Here is an 18,298-nt window from a genome sequence, read left to right as displayed (position 1 = left end):
CTATCTATATAAGATAGATGAGAAATTATGATCATTTGTTTTGTATCCAACGGAATTATATGTAAGTTTTATTCCCGCGTCCACCCGCACAAGAGGTGAGACCACTTCTCTGAACATTGGAGGCCCTTCCACAAAGGTTCATGCACCTAACTTAATCAATCAGGGGGATTAAGAATTTGTAACCTACCCACCATTAAAAACCCGAACACGTCATTGCATGGGAGCTATTGTCAACTGGATTTGACTCCCCCCCCCTCCAAAAAAAAAATTATATATAATTAAGTGCTTATTAATTTCAAGAACAGTTATGCAGTAATATAAATGCACGTTATTCTGCTTTAAAATAACTGTACAATTGAAATTCGTGATATTCCTGATTTATTTTCGTTTTAACATTTTCTTGCGTCTAAGGATTATACCCTATAGTGGCGTTATGACATCACATGACCACCCTCCAGACAAGATTCCAACTAGCCTATCCTTCAAATGAAGCCACATTTTGCCTTGGCTGTTTTGGGAGCTATTCATATCACAGAGATCTCTCTATCATACGAGCTGAAAATGATAATTGCGTTTTTGGGGTCCATTTAGAATTTCAACCAAACGATAAGAATGGAAGAAAATCATGACGTTTTTACTAAAAATATATATGTGTGTGATAACTCTACCAAAATAGGATTCTCAAGCTGCGGAAAATACTGGCAAATCACGTGGACAATTTTCTTTTTCAGGTGGGCATTTCGATTTTTTTTATATGTATATCTGAGGATTTAGACTTATTGCTGAAGTACAAGTCTTTAACTTTCATGTTTGTACACACGTATTCAAATGCTGTGTTTTGTTCGAAATATTCAAAAGTTAAATCCGTACGTATAAATATAAAACTAATAACAGATAAACAATACACTTATGGTATGGCTCTTGTTTTGATTAATTTGTATTTTTACTTTTCTATGATGGTCTGGTAAGATAAAGGATTAACTGGCTTAAACATATGTTAAACACAAGTCAAAATGGCAGCTGCTACAAAACTTAACAATGACCTTCTAAAATGAAGCTGCATAAATGAGTTCCATTAAAACTTCTGTAAACTCATGAGTAACTCATGGGTTAAAATAAAGTCATATCAACTCATGTAAATATATGAGTACGAATGACCAGATGAGGAGTTAAAATAAACTTATATAAACTCATGAGTTCAAATACTCATATTGACTCATGAGTTCATAATGACTCATGAGTTCATAATGACTCATGAGTTAAAATAAGCTCATATTGACTCATGAGTTCATATTGACTCATGAGCTCATAGCGACTCATGAGTTCATGTGACTCATGAGTTCAAATAAGCTTATATTGACTCATGAGCTCATATTGACTCATGAGTTCATATTGACTCATGAGCTCATATTGACTCATGAGTTCCTATTTACTCATGAGTTCATATTGACTCAAAAGCTCAGATAAGCTCATAGTTAATCATCTGCATACCACACATTACTAGTCTACTTAGGAATATGACATGGTGTAGAATATCTGTAATACTACATGAACGTCTAAAGTTTAGTGAGAGATAATCCACAACTTCACCCTGAATCCATGGGTTTCTTACTAGATCAAATGTACCCGCAGATCGCCCCGTTACCCTTCCCTGAATAGAAAATGAACTGCCGCACTGGTATAAGCAATACCCATTTCTGACCATGAATCCAATGGAATGTCTTTTGAGAACAGCCTGTTTGGTATTTGGTCACCAATACCAAGCAACTTAACCCCAAACTTAAGATAGTATTACTCAAATGTGTTGACAATAACCAACATTTTAGTAATTGATAGAGAGCATTTATCGGCTGGATAAGGGGAAAAAAGACATACCACCCAGATACTTTTCCTGTGTATTATTTAATCGCACAACTTAAATTGCTTGCTTGATAAATGTTTGGGGTAACCAAGTGTTTTTTTCCAATGCTTCAATCCTGTTAATGATAAAACTAGGGGACTGTTACAGAAGAAACGGGAAGATGTCACTTTAAACTTGCGAGGTTGAGCTCTTTGTTATCATATGGACACCGAAGAGGATACACATGTTCACTGAATATTCATAGCTTTGAATGAACCTTATGTTCCAAATGTAACACAATTTTAAAATGACAGTCTTTGCATGAACTTGGGTATCATCAAACAATGTTTCCAACTATTAAAGTTTGTATAGGCCAATCCCTTTCAGTTTTTCATAATGTTATTTTGCTCATCTCAATTCAAACTCAATATGCAGATTGAACACTCTCCTTGACTGAGAATCATCTTATTTGCATATATTTGCATATGTTTTGCATACATGATGATTATTCCTCAAAACAACGTCTCCAAAATTACATCAATAAATAAATATACTACCTGTCTGGTTATTTGGCGATAGCGAAATTAACCGACGCACCACCTAATTAGAACTCTAATCATTATAGAATGTAATCACAATAAACAGATTAAGTTCGCCTAAAAACTTATCACACACAACAATTTACCACCTAATTGAATTTAGGTCAGCAAAATCAAGTTAATTTGCCAGATAGACAGGATGGCATTTTAATGAACTCGATTTAAAATGATTCAATTTAACACAACTGTGATGAATAGTTGGTTATAGAGGATGATGTAATTTAGTGTTTAATACGCACTAATGATATTATAGACAATGCTGAAGAACAGAAAGAAAGCAAAAGAGAAGAAAAACAACCCAGAAATACTTCAATACTGACCAGTAAGTTATTTGATTTGATGACAAACATGACATTTCAAAGTTGTCCTGCTTATTCAACACTTGTAACAGGGGAAGTACACAAACCCCCAGCTTGAGTGCAAAGTGGAGAGTATGAGTACATGGCTACACATACCAGTCTCTTTAAGACAGGTACAAAACCACAATAGTGAGGATTCACACTCACGAGTACAAGCTGAGACTCGAGTACTACAATTCTACTGTTCACTGTCGGGTTCGCCACTGGATTTCTTAGTCTTCATTTCAGGATAATCTCCTATAATGAACGAACAATCAGAGTGTCAAAGTTCTTTTGCACTTTTCTCTGTGGTCTGTTTTTGATGAATGGGGGGGGGTGAGAGGGGGGGGGGGTTGTGATGGCGTTGGAGTGTACAGCACATGCAAGCTATGTGTCTGGTGAGGGCTACCTCATCTAGTTGTCTGCTATAACATGATATTACACAGCCATGCATAAACAATAAAGATAAAATATAATGTCATATATGCGTGTGTCTAATGCCACCAGATACTACCAAATACCCTGATATGTTTTGCTATTTCATAGTTACTAAAAAGAGATCAGTTTGTGTAGCCATGTTGAGAAGTTACTTAGTCACAGCAGATGAAGAGAGATGAATGGGAAGGGGGGACAGAGGAAGAGCATAAGTGGGGGAAGGGGACAGAGGGGGGGGGGAGATTCAGAAGTAGATTGCCCCAAATGAAATGAAATTATCATCTACCAAAGTAACATTTTTGTTATAATATCCTCTCTGTATGATGAGGTGGTCAAAGGTAACCCTGGATATCCAACAGAATGCCTTCCACAAATTATTATGATGATATCGTACCACCACAGATCTTTCACAGTCGTCGTAAGTACGACAGGGGTGCCCTCACTAACAGTATAATCAGATTTCCTCCACTTTACTCGTTACCTACAAACAGATGGCATATTTAACTGATGTGTAAGTGACCCGAAAATGATGTTGAACACATGATTGCACAAGGAATGACCAGGATATTCCATAAACGAACAAATAGGGGTAAAAATTTGGCATCAGAATCGACAGACCCCGATACTAAATACTCTCGCTTTTCAACGACATTCGGTTTGCAATATCTAATGAGCCGCCATCCATCAGGGATGGTTGAAGGCTTAAAAATACCCATATCTCAGGAATACTACATATGTATACATGCCAGCAACATATTACTTATTGTTATACAATACTTCTATGAAAGAAATGTTCTACTCTGTACCGTCATTTAACTTAAGTGAAGCGTGACGATTGCTTCATGCTTGGGTGAGCCTACGAGCCCGTAGTTAATATGTGGTATCGTGTAAATTCATGCTCTATCCAATTTAATGTTTTCTAGTTTGTGGGGAATAATGCAATAGCCGTGAGTAACGATAAAACCTTCATTTTTCTCCGCGTTTCTATGGAGTTGATTCCATTAAAGTATCCACTACTTAGAATTGATCAGACCTCCCTTTTAAAGAACGATAAATATAAATAAATGAAATGAAATAAACACAAAAAACAAAACAAAATAAAGTAAAATAATATAAATTAAAAATAAGTCTAAATACCAGGATTTGGTGTACACTGCTAAACTGCTTCTAAATATTTAGTACTATCATCAAACAAACCACTCTCCCTGTACCTAGAACACTTTGGTATAATTTTACCCTCAAACAAACCACCACCACCACTACCTTCCAGAGAGTAGTGTGGTGAAACATACATACAAATACCACACAGGTCCCAGAGGTGTCCTCTCCATGGACATATCAATCCTTACAGCCAAAAATTTAACAAACTAATTTCAAAATGGCAAATCAAACTAGCTACACATGACTCAAGAAACTAAGTGTTATGAAGCGATCTGGACTGCATGAGGGAATGGAGGAAGAACTTTGAATGGGTGGGGGGAGGGGTTGGGGTGGGGGGGAGATGACAAAATCAATGGAGATATGTTCTGGTCAAAGCATCATACTTCTACCGCAAGTGTTCTACATCTCTACATATTCCACAAATGTAGTGGGCAGCAATTACATTTGAAATCCATCTTTCCCTCATTTGCAGGTTACCATCATTGGCTAATGATTGGATCTATTTTTGTGCTTGACTTGAGATCTATCAGTATCACACATTCTAAAAACTAACCTTCCTACTAAAGTTACACTGTTATCAACCCTTTCCTTTCTATAGCTTCTTGAGACCACGGCTAACTACTACCCACTAGGAGGGTCTGAGAAGTTTAAAGTTTCAAGTCACAAATCGTATCACAACTTTTGTCCAATCTCATGGATGACGACACTTTGAGGTCAACGTGAGGTCACAACTGAAAAGCAACAACGTTTCCACGATTTCCATCGTCCCATATGAGCCCTTGCCAGGCTCACATCTTTTCTGGTCGTTCTGACGATAGTCCGAGGGGCCGTATCTTCCATTGTCTGTCTTTCCCTCTGAATTCTGTTGTCATCTCACCAGGAAGTTCTGTAGCTGTTGTTGGACCTCCGCGTCTATCTGACCCATCAGCTCTTGGAATTTCTCTGTGCCGTTGAGCTGTTCGCAACTCTGGATCTGACTCCCAATGTACTCTTTCAGGGATACAGAATGGACTGGGTCTTCCTGTGAAATCTAAACAGAACAGAGAAACCAGACAGTTTAAATGTATGTACGTATTTTAGATCCTCCTGCTAGCAGGTTCTCGCGAAGAAGCCATCATTGGCTTATCAAAGACGCAAGGTGACCGAAGTCAGTCTCTTACATTCATATTTAACGTCCATGATTATGAATTGTCAATTGTCAACAACTCTGTACAGGACGACATACATTAATCTTGGAGTGACTCGAACGGGGACCTTATGATTGGAAGGCACCAGCGTTAACCACTGAGCTAACACTCCATATATGTAGTGATGTAGTTTCAAGACTTTTCTCTCTACACCACCCCTTCTTTCCATGGACACTCTCCCACCCCTCCATCCCTCCTCTCAAAGTCTGGACCACCACAACTACCAACTATATTTGGTATAAGTCTTCCCAAAAATGACTCCTTCCTGTTTGCAACTATGGAATCCTCTGTACATTGTGAATGTGGAATCCTACGAGTTTTAAAAGGCCAGGGTCAAGGGACACCCTATAATTCCATCAGAGGGGTAAACAAAGCAAGCAGGTATATCCCTCTTTCAACCTTTTGTCCTGCCCTGTCCCCCCCCCTCCCACCTCCCTGATACATAGAATACTACAATTTTTAAGAAGTCTAGGGTCGAGGGACACCCTGAAATTTCATCAGATGGTTAAACAAAGCAAGCGGGTATATCCTTCCACCCTTTTGTCATGCCCTGTCCCCCCCCCCCCCTCTCCCAATTTCATGGAATCCTACGATTTTAAAAATTGAGGATTTTAAGAAGTCTAGGGTCAAGGGACACCCTGTAATTCCATCAGAGGGGTAAAACAAAGCAAGCTGGTATATCCCTCTTCCACACTATTGTCCTGCCCCATCCCCCTCCCTTCCCCTCCCCCTCCCCCAATCCAAATTTGCTCTGAGTAGAGAAACCGACCTTTCTCTTCCGCTTGTCATGTTCCGTTTCATATTCGTCCCCGATGTCTTCCACAGTCCCGATCACTAAATAGCTGCAACGAAAACAAACGAAACAACTTTGTTGAAAAGGGATGCATTATTTGAAAAGTCAGCTTGTTTTCCACTTCATTCCTGAAATGACATTTATAACAATTTCAGCTGCCTCCCTCTGAACCCCCCCCAAACTGGCACCCCCGCCCCGCCCCGCCCCAACCTTCACATTACTTATTTACCATCTAATCCAACATTTTCTTCGCTGGCTTGAAGAGTCAAACCGACATGAAGTACATTAGGAATACAAAACACACACAAATGAGTTGACATACATTTGGCAAAGGTTCAAAAAAGCAAGTAGAACCCCTCAAGGTTTACCAGCAGCTAAAAAGTGCATAATTTTCCCCTCGAGGTGAGCCTAATTCTCATGTTCAGTCGAGTGTGATTGGAAGATCGTCGGAGTGTGTCGCCGTAGATTTCTCGTCTTTTTGCCTGGTTCTAGCCAGCACCATTTACTTCGGTAGAATAGCGACACACGGTGGTAACTACCAGCCGAATCTCTGCATCTCCCGAGAAAATTTACATGCTCAAATAGCTCGAAACGGCTCAACAAACTGATTTCTTTCATTTCTCTTTATTCCTTTCTGCAAAGAATCGGCTTCATCATTAAATTATATTGAGTTTACAAGTCAAGAAACAAATTTGAGCTGGCTTTTTATTCCTCTTAAACTACTGCTTAAAATTGATCTTTCGATTCGAGGGTTCCTACCCGAGCGGAAGTAATCCATTTCGCGCAGTGTGTTGGTATATGAATCTAATACCAGCCGCTCCTTTTCCAAGGATAAACTCTCAGTTAAGCCACATTCCCGAACACAACTTTGGAACTATTGCTTTTGTGTTTATAATAGAGAGATGAATGGTTCTCATATTCTGATCTCTATGTTGTTTATACCACCAGATGTAAACGTTGATTTATTTCATAAATTCCCACTTTGTCTAATCTTGTATATGATGGGGAACAAACAAGCAGCCCACAAATATAACAAAAAAACAGGGACATGAAAAATTATCAATGTTAGCTGATAAGCTCACGTAATGGTTTCAACCACATTACTTATTAGAGGTAATACACACACATTAAAGTGTATGTATCACCTTGTAAGTAAATGTTCCACCTACATCTAGTTGAAGAATCAATAAAAAAATTTGGTCAAACTTGTTGGATATGCAGTATATAGGTATTCCACTTCAGGGACTAATTTAGTGTCACAAATATTGGGTAACCAGTTTGTCTCATATATAACTGTAACACATTATGCTCTGTGTACAAAAAAACTGCTATGTACAGCTTTACAATTGTACAGCCATTGGTCCATTTTGCACAAGGACTCTGATATGCGATAATGAATAAATTGTTCCCTGCACGGGTAAGTAGATGTACCGTGTACATCCAAGTCGAAAAATGTTATCCGGACAAACTTGTTGGAGCCATCACGAATCATTAAACTGCTTGCAGATTGATGCTTGTTGGACCATATAGAAAAACCAAGCATTCCCCTTGGTCATATTGTAACATAGAAACGAGCAAGTAACGTTGAGAAAGTTTGTGTGTTCTAAACAGTGATGTTGCGGGGATGTAAGAATTTTACATCATAATACCATTACCCTTGACCACGATATTGTAATAATTAGGATTTGATTATGGCACATTTTAATCCAAAAATAAAAAAATTCCAACCACACAGCTGTACCTTACTTGTATATTACTGGAAAATTTCAAAAGCATTTTGCTAGTTTCAATTAAACTCTCATTTCTTGACAGTAAAATTCCCTGGTAGCCCAATTTAATGGAAAAAAAATGCTTTGTTTGCAACAAATGTCTCACACTATGTGAGTTTTAGTACACTTTTTTATTTTTATATTAAGTCAAATTTTGCAATGGATGTGAGCGGAAAAATAAAGGACGGATATATCAAGCAGTGGCTAAAATCTAGTGAGACAATACTCAATTGAGGGTGTCTATATGACTATCACACACTCGTTAATGAAAACAAAGGGGGGGGGGGGTCGGGGGGGGGGAAGTTACAGTACTTTCGTTTGCTCTCCTAGCAAGGTACAATATTTCAAAGACAATAAATATCTACATGGCATAAATATGTGAAGTAGATCAAATGAAAAAGTTGGCCATACTCTATCAGGCTGTCGTTTTCCTCTCGGCAAACGTCGTGTAGGACCTCGACGATGGCATACATCATGTCGGGGATTCTATGCTGAACGGTACTGCCGTGAAAACAGAGGCGGGAGAAGAATTAAGGTAAGTGAAAATTTACATAATCGACAAGTCCTCAAAGGTGTCTGTATTAAATATTCATTGACTGATATTATTTTGATGAGATGTGTGAGCATCCCCTTTTCCGTCTCTACCTGCAAAAATTAATAAAAATATTAGAGAGATGTCTCTGATCAAGAAATATCTATGGGTCTAAAATGAATGATAATTTTATAGAATGAAATTAAAAATAGATTAATAATATTAATAAATTACACTTATATAGCGCTTAATACAGCATCTCAAAGCGCTTTACAAAGTAGGAAAAAAAAAACATATTAATGGTCAGTTGTGATAAATTAAGATCCCCCCCCCCCCAATCTACAAGCAAATACTTTGAAACATAAGCACGCTCGTCGATCAGATCACAAACAACGGGCAGCTCCAGTCCCACCTCTTTCTTCCTCTTTCCAGATATCTCACTTTATTTTCTTTTATCGTTTTTGATTATATAGTTAAAGTGACAGCATGGTACACAAATCAACTGCGAGCCCACAATAATAGAACTCCTATTATATAACTGAGACGTTCTACAAAGAAATATACAAAATTTATTACTGTTTCCTATTAAAATTTAAAGAGAAAACTGTTACAAACCTGTTGTTTGATGTGAGAAGTGAGGTCAAGGCAAGCGCAGATAGTTTCCTACGTTCCGCTTGTGCAATCATGTCAAAGTTCTCGACCCAGATGTTGAGTAGTCTATCTAATATGTCGCTCGCCTAGAAAGAGAGAAAAAAACAGAAATGATTGGGGGGTAGAAACATATTTTTATCAGCATTTAGTACGTCGATCAACATTTCTGCACCAGCTGATAGCTTCATAATTCATGTTGAATTAACGACACATATACAGTTCATACCTCATACATGATGTAGCTCATTATTCATGTTGTCATGGTAAAGCTGTCAAAGCTTCTACAGCACTGTGCATAGGATCAGGTGGGGTCTAGATCTAAAATTTGTCGCTTTAAATAAGTCTATCAAATATGTCACCTGGAAGAGTGTCTGGTCGACAAGAGTGAAGAATTCAGAAACGGCCAAAAAAATGAAAGTCAAACTCTAAGGCTGAATCTGTCGACTTATGTTATTTCTACACTTTTCTGTCTTTTTAAGTCTATGACTTTATAAAACCAAGTGAACCATCACAATTCTTGGAATTTTGCAACATTTGGTTCATGGATGAGATATTTCATAAATTCATGGGTGTTGCTGTATTGTTTATATGAAGGTTAAAAAAAGAACATGATTAGGTTAGGTGATTAGACATGATAAAACAATGGATTAACATTAAAGCAGACAGAAATCTCCACCATGATCCTTGGCCCATGCGACAGAGATTTATGCGAAGCACAACTCCATGACACGCCTAAGAAACATCTTGTTCCGTTTGAGGGATTAGTTTAAGAAGTTATACCTTGGGAGCTGCCATCTTGTTAAAGTCAGTAATGTCAGAGTGCCGTTAGGATTTGAACCTTTTACTTTTTCCTTGGTTTTTCTTTTCCTATTTTCAAGCTAGAATATTTTGAACCTTGAAATCAATGTCATCACTTGGTCACATTAAGAGGTTCAATATTTAGAATCAGCATTTGCAAGAACTGTCTCCCATTACAGAAAAGTAAACATTGTAATAAATAGAGTAATATAAAAACAAATTGAAGCATAGGTGGTTTGATGATGTCATAAATTTAGACTTGATCAAGTCTTCAGCCTTCTGTGTGAAAAAGTTGTTCATGACAGTTATCTCTATCACATAGATTAATATTGACTGTTGGGTTTGTGTCTCCTGTCTGTGGAGGTGTGGAGGGAAGGAGGGAGGGGGTGGGAGGCAATGTTGTTCATGACAGGTATCTCTATCATGAGACCAATATTTATGGCTGGGTTTGTGTCTCCTGTCTGTGGAGGTGGGGAGGGAAGGAGGGGGAGGGCAAAGTTGTTCATGATTCATGACAGGTATCTCTATCACGTAGACCAATATTTATGGCTGGGTTTGTGTCTCCTGTCTGTGGAGGTGGGAGGGAGGGAGGGGGGAAGGGGGGGGGGCAAAGTTGTTCATGACAGTTATCTCCACCAAATAAACCAATATTGATGGCTGGCTTTCCTTTAACAAATAAACCTGCACTGAGGAGCTGACATCCTCCTCCTCTTCCTCCTCCTCATCCTCCTCAATTTAGCCTTAAAGGAGCATTCCAGAGATTTAATTAATCTCCAGTAGAATATTTGACCAATAAACCTTACCCAACATGGTACATATCTTGATTAGCGCATACTTTGCAAGAAGTGAGATAAGATCAGAGGATATTCTAACTGGGTCCCTGTTCCCCCCGTCCAGGGTTAGTACTACCCAGATCGACGACCCTGCAATGTACCACTGAAACGTTCACTGATTAGATTAATGTTTAAACTGTTGCCCATAAAACAAGTCCAAGTGGTCGATAAGTGACCATTAAGCAACCATAATTCATGCAGTTATCTCTGGCAAGGTCTGGATGATATACTATTGGGCATCCATACCCTCTTCTTTTATATTTCTTCGGCATTGAGTGTGTAATCATCCTCATAGATATGCAACTGTGCAGTTATGTCACAGATAACCAGAAGAGCTCATCCAGATTTAAGTAAAGATATTTATTGGTCTAATGTAACAGTAACTGGAGTAAAACTATCAGTTTTAAATTTCTGCTTTTATGTCAAGTGTCCAGTTTTGACTTAAGACTGTTACACTTGGGTGAAAAAGGAGTTATGCTATTGTTAACACGTTAATACTGCTACAACATTTTAATAATATTATACTTAGCTGTATTAGTACACTTACATCCTGTCTTTAATGTTATTGAATGTTACTACATACCAAGGACGTAGGAACCGGGGGGGCTGGGGGGCGCCAGCCCCCCAGTGAAAAATATAGGGGGTGGAAGTATCATTCCGTCCCCCGCTCCGCAAGTCAGAAAACCCCTTTTTCATTTCCAAGTGAGAAAAAAATCTCATTTGGAGCACCAAATTGCATTTAAGGCCAGGTGAAAATGCAAAATTCTTTACAAAATGGAGTGGGAGTTAAAGTGTGCTATATTGCACCAAATTGCATCTGAGGCCACCTGGAAATGCAAAAAAAATCCAAAGGGGAGGGGGACACCCCCTCCCCTTAGACCCCTCCCCAAGGCTGGCCATCAGACTTCAGCCCCCCACTCAAAAGTACCTTCCTACGCCACTGCTACATACTAATATAACCTACTATATAACACACTACTATAATGGAGGTATTACTACATAGGTAACATGATTATATCTGCTACACCACTGCAATAATACTATTGAATGTTGCTACATACTGTTTACCTACTGTATAGTAAAAGTAATTTTTGTAGGATGAATGAAGTTCTACATAATAACTGCTAAAACACTGCCACAATGCTTCTTTGGATGTTAGTACATATAGCTACATTAACATAGAACTGCTTTAAGATTGTTGATGTTGTTACATAGCTGTATTTAATAACCTAATAGTCTTGTAATACTTATGCAGGCCTTACACTTAACATACTGTTTTAATACTAACACAGGCCTAACACCTCACATACTGTTGTAATACTAACGCAGGCCTAACACTTAGAGCCACTTGCTAACAACAAGTAAAAAACGTTGCATCAAAAAATCTACTTTCTAAAATCAAATTACCACTGGCATTTTCCTTGAATTACTACAAAAGCAACATCTGTGTATAGATACTGGCAGAAAATGGCCAGTATTTTCTATTTGACAAACGGCAAAATCCAGTGATGTTTAGCCAGTAAATAGCCTAAATTTGAGGCCTGTGAAGCATGATGTTATACACATGTTTAAATGAATTTACTCACACTACACTACTGGATACCATTACTGCTGTACAAGAACCAAGAACTGAAAACCAAACCAACAGTTTGACTGCTAATATTCCTTCCAGAAGATTACATAATTATATAATAAAATAAAGGACCTGTCATTACTCATTTCATGAATGCATCATTAATGTTATCAGGAACACTTTGGTCGGATCTTTGACATCACAGTTTTAAGTTTTTACTGTACGTACAGCACATTTAATATCACATTTAACGTCACATCAAATTGAGCTTAGAGGGCGTATACAAAACTTCTCTCCTTCCCTCTACTGGCAGAATAACATACTGTTCTGAAAAAATGTTCATTCCACATAAAACATCATACATAAAAAGCCAACGCAATCAAATTCAAACAGAACAAATAAGTGATGTCTTCTAATAAAGGCTTTTCTTTAGAATGCAAAAAATTAATGAAACTTAATATCCTTAACTTGAAGCCATGACATCATGTATCCGATGCCTCCCAAGGGGAGGGAGAGAAGGGGGGCAAGAAGGAGGGGGGTGTTGGGAAGCTGTTCATTCTCTCTTTAAATTTGCAATGGAAGGGAGTTTTCATTCTTCTATTTTTAGGTTTGACTCTCCATTTGGTCAGTGAAGTAGTCAAGTAGTATTCTAAACAAATGAGGATTGGGTGGGAAGGGAGAAGGTGGGGGGGGGGTTGTTGTTGATGGAAGGGAGTTTTTATTCAACTAGTTTTAGGTATGACTCTACATTTGTTCATTGAAAAGGCCGCAGACACAGAGTGCTGTATCCAACCACACATACTTGAAAATGACTTTCTTGTCCTCCCCTCCTTGCATCCACTCACACCCCTCTCCCAACCTCCCCCCCCCCCACAATTCACCAGCCTGTCTGTTCACTCTTCAACATCTCAACTCTTCTGTTAAAATGCAGGTCATTCCCAGTCAAACTACTCTCTTCATCGATAACGTTTATATCAGATAGATCTAGCAACCGTTTAACAATTCCAACTACTAGATCACACCAATCTACCAGCATTTTGTAAAGAGAACTCTGTCCCTGATATAAACAGATTATCTGTCGATTAAACTTTTGACATGGCAGTAGACGGATATAATTCAAACTGATAGGCTAATACTTGACAAGATAGCTGATAGCAACCAATCTTTGAAGGGTTATGCCTCCTCCCTCAAACCTACCAGCCTGTACTCAAACAGTTTTGAAACTGGAATAAAGCAACTCTCCAACTATGCTTCCAGGACAATCTATTCTTGCAGTATTATTACACTTCATGTATTTATTGTTTCCTTCATTGTTTTTTTATTTTTCTTGAAAAAAAAAAAATCTTTACAGAGTAAACAGTACAATAAACAAAAAAATATTTTGACATTTATGAGGTACAGGGTTGACAAAAACATTAATATTAAAGCAATGTTGAGTCCAGATATGTGGTTGTCCCACGGTTAATGAAAACATAAGGATTTAAAGCAATGTTGACTCCAGATATGTGAGTGTCCCACGGTTTATGAAGACATTAGGATTTAAAGCAATGTTTACATTTGTGAGTGTTCCAAAAGTGTTTTGTGAACCAAACAGGAAAAGAAGTCTAATGCAGGTTATGGAGTTGAAATCAAAAGCAGATCTAGTTATTTTGGTGTGTAACATTATCCTTCACATACATGTAACCTTTATATGAACTGTTAAAAGATTGCTACATTAATTTGTGAAAAAAACAAATGTTTAACCTGTGGAAAATCTATTTACTTTAAAAAAATCTATTTACTTTAAAAAAAAAGGGTTGTAACATTATCCTTCACATACATGTAACCTTTACATGAACAGTTAAAAGATTGCTACATTAATTTGTGACAAAACAAATGTTTAACCTGTGGAAAATCTATTTACTTTAAAAAAATCTATTTACTTTAAAAAAAAAGGGTTGTAACATTATCCTTCACATACATGTAACCTTTATATGAACTGTTAAAATATTGCTACATTAATTTGTGAAAAAACAAATGTTTAACCTGTGGAAAATCTATTTACTTTAAAAAAATCTATTTACTTTAAAAAAAAAGGGTTGTAACATTATCCTTCACATACATGTAACCTTTATATGAACAGTTAAAAGATTGCTACATTAATTTGTGACAAAACAAATGTTTAACCTGTGGAAAATCTATATTACTTTTAAAGAACAAACAATAAAATAATTATGTAAAAAGAATAATAGAGAAGAAAAACTACTGCTTGCCACAAAACTTCCTTTTGAACTATCAAGTATAATAGTTCTGTCTGAAATTAAAGACAGGGACAAACTAAGCAAGTAATTGCAGAAAAAAAGGGTAAAATCAGTCAAAATTACATGAGAAAGAATGATTTTGTTTTATAGAAAACATTACACAAACCTCCCAAAACATACTAAAAATTACATAATACTTGCTCAAAAAATATTTTAAGAATAATTCTCTGTCTTAACAAGATTTTTTCTGTCTAATAATTACTGTATTTAATGGAATCTAATGTTAATAATATTATCTGATTTTTGTGTTCCTTCTCCAAAAACATCCATTTTGCCAAACTATCATTTTATTATGCCAGTAATACTAGATTCCTTTTCATTTTTATTACACTTTTATCTTCTTTCGAACATCTACTACAAAGATCAGGTGTCCAGAATCGCTAAAAAATCAGTGCTTGTGCTTTCCAGGAGTTCTGACTATAACCAGAAAAGCCAGTTGGCTTTTTTTGCAAAAAACACAAATAGAAGTAAGAACTGTGATGTGTTTCCAGAAATGTAATGTCGAAATGTGATATTTAATGTTAAGGATCCTACCATCAAAAGTTTCATCATTTTCAAGAGGGCTCTTGAAAGTACCTTTACTTTGTTCTGAACAGTAAACATTCTTGAACATTTGTCGACTAAACGATTCGTAATGAGGTTGAGAAATTGTCATATTTGGCGAAAATAATTTTAATTATTTTCACAACATGGCACTGTTGACAGACAAAAACTGACACCAAAATAGCAAATATTCAAATATTCCATAATGGATACATCAATAAAAGACAATTCTTAATATCCAAATTTAAGATTTGTCCGTTAAAAAACGTAAAAATTTAAAGCAGCATGAAGCGTTTTTTTTGTCGACAAATTTATCGAAGCCTACTGGGTATAAAGCTACTTGAAATATAAGATTGAACGCACCTGTGCAGATCTTCTCAACAATTGAACAATAAATTTAGAGTAGTTAATGCTTCCATTCGATTCTAAACAATACTTTGGTCCAGACAATTTGATTTATTTATTTATTTATTTATTTATTTATTTATTTATTTATTTATTTATTTATTTATTTATTTATTTATTTATTTATTTATTTATTTATTTATTTATTTATTTATTTATTTATTTATTTATTTATTTATTTATTTATTTATTTATTTATTTATTTATTTATTTATTTATTTATTTATTTATTTATTTATTTATTTATTTATTTATGTCAAACTTGATCATTTTACAAAAAAAAAGCAAAAGGAAATTACCCAATATTTTTTAACTTTGTGTTTAATCGTCGTTGGAAATGAAACTCAAAGGTCTTATCCAAAGAACTAAATGGTTATCAATCAATCAATCAATCAATCAGAAGACATTTATATAGCGCCAAACGGATATCACGACTACACAGAACATACAATTGACCACAATCATGATAAAAATCTCCCTTTTCACTTAAAAGGATTGTCTGGTGGCCCAAAGAAGTTAGCTTAAAAAATAGTAAATAATTTTCCAAACATGTTGTCAAAGTATGAGAACGCTAATGTTGCGTTTGACAGAGAAACGATTTTTTAATCGTTATGGATAGACATTTCAAATATGATTTGAACAGTACAATACGTGACGTCAGCTCTGCCATAGCAGATTGCGTCATAACCCACCTCCGCACAGTACCTATACGGCAATCACAACAAAAACAGCGTTTGTATACAGATAAATTTCTTCCTTAATTTCCGGTGAAATTTCTTTAAAATTAGATATGTTTTCAAAAACTCCTTAAGCCGCCATGTACTTGATCGGTGGTTCCGTGGTCTTTGTGTAACACAAGGTAAAGTTTAACAGCAGACTCTTCGTTGTTTAGGCTATACATCGCGCTATCCAGCTCCAACGCGAAAAATGTTCGCATGTAGGCTATACTCAAACGTTGACAATCGGACAGTTCTGCGAAGCCTAAGCTTCTCAGTGCTACATTCTGCTCTGACAACGATTCGATCAATTTCTTCAATAATTTCCGGTGAAATTTCTTATAAATTAGATATGATTTAAAAAACTCCTTAAGCCGCCATATATGTAGTAGATCGGTGGTTTCGTGGTCTTTGTGAAACACAAGATAAGTTTTAACAGCAGGCTCTTCGTTGTTTACACATCGCGGTATCCAGCTCCAGCGCGAAGAATGTTCGCGTGTATAGGCTAGACTCTAACGTTTACAATCGGACAGTTCTGCGATGACATCGATTCCGCCAAGTTTCATCTTTCGGTTTAACGAATACTTTACAAGTTTCCTTTTACTGTTAATTTGATCCGTGAATTTTATTTCAGCGATTTCGAAGAACAGTTAATGAACTGTGGTTTGAGTGTGAGTGTACTATGTGTAACGCTATACAAGTACACCAACTGAGCATCGTAGTATATACGTTCGCGAGTATGTACGTTTTATATATGAGGCAATCCAATGTGCTTACACGTGAGTTTATTTGCTGCGGAATTGGGAGTGCTAACTTCAAGTCGCCTGTTTTGCCTATCTGCAACCACTACGTCAATCACCATATTGAAGCGTTCGAACAAACGGTACTTTTGGTGAGAAACTGGTTAATTTGAAAACCAGATTTCTACAAGAAGAAAACGTCGAATTGGGACAATTTTTACATGGTTAGAAAGAGAAAAATAATAACTACAAAGACAATGTATCAAAATCTTCCACCAGACAATTCCTTTAAAAAAATGTTTGTGCCTTAAACTAATCAATTCTTGCTAGATAAGAAGCTATATGCTACAAGAATAATATCAGTGTATATTGTATGGCAAATTAATGCTAATGCTTTGTCTTTTAGACAAGAACTGTACGATTTGTTATTGTTTGTTCAAAAGTCAGAGTACCATGAACCCAGCGCACTTTCAAATGACCTTTCAACTGTGAAGTCAACTCTCTCTGTCTTTGTTTGTTCTGATGAATATTATAATGATACACATTGGCAATCTTTCTATTGTGACAAAATAAAAATAAAAAAATGATCAGAAACTCCAAATGTTTGCAAGGTGACAATAAAAAATGATTTCACTGTAGTTTGATTAGTGGATCTCAAATGCAATACTTACTAATTGATTCCACATTTGGGACATCACATATCAAACAAACTAGAAAGTTATCTGATGGGCTGCCCCATCCCTCCCCCCCCCCCAATCAAATCCTCCCCAAACAAGTGGATCTAAGATGTAGAATACTCACTGATTGATTTTACACATTTGGGAAGTAACATAATGAACAAACTAGAAATTTGTTTGATGTGCTGTCCCCCCCCCCGCCCCAGGCCCCCATCAAATCCTCCACCAAACAGGTGTAGAATACTTACTGCTTGATTCCACATTTGGGACGTCCTCTCCAAAAGCGAAAAGAAAAAGTCTTGGTTCTTTAGGATGATTCGCGCATACAAGGAAAAGTACATCGCCATGACGACAGGTCCTTCCTGGTAAAGATCAACAGTTACGTAATTACAATACAAGAAGCAAAGA

General features: G+C 36.7%; 1 protein-coding gene across 1 annotated transcript in view; it reads right to left on the bottom strand.

Annotated features, from left to right (window-relative positions):
- Positions 1-933: 933 nt before the first annotated feature.
- The window catches only part of LOC139978463 (importin-11-like), a 40,833-nt gene continuing 23,468 nt past the window's right edge, over positions 934-18,298 (bottom strand). Inside the window, exons 23-27 of the mRNA XM_071988718.1 lie at positions 18,139-18,252; positions 9,270-9,391; positions 8,534-8,623; positions 6,330-6,402; positions 934-5,403 (exon numbers count right to left, since the gene is read on the bottom strand). Of these exons, the coding sequence (XP_071844819.1) occupies positions 5,242-5,403; positions 6,330-6,402; positions 8,534-8,623; positions 9,270-9,391; positions 18,139-18,252 (561 nt within the window). The 3' untranslated portion in view covers positions 934-5,241. The remainder of the gene's footprint in view (positions 5,404-6,329; positions 6,403-8,533; positions 8,624-9,269; positions 9,392-18,138; positions 18,253-18,298) is intronic.

The sequence above is a fragment of the Apostichopus japonicus genome, chromosome 13 (assembly GCF_037975245.1).
Source record: "Apostichopus japonicus isolate 1M-3 chromosome 13, ASM3797524v1, whole genome shotgun sequence".
NCBI lineage: Eukaryota > Metazoa > Echinodermata > Holothuroidea > Aspidochirotida > Stichopodidae > Apostichopus > Apostichopus japonicus.
This window is presented reverse-complemented; position numbering and strand designations above follow the sequence as displayed.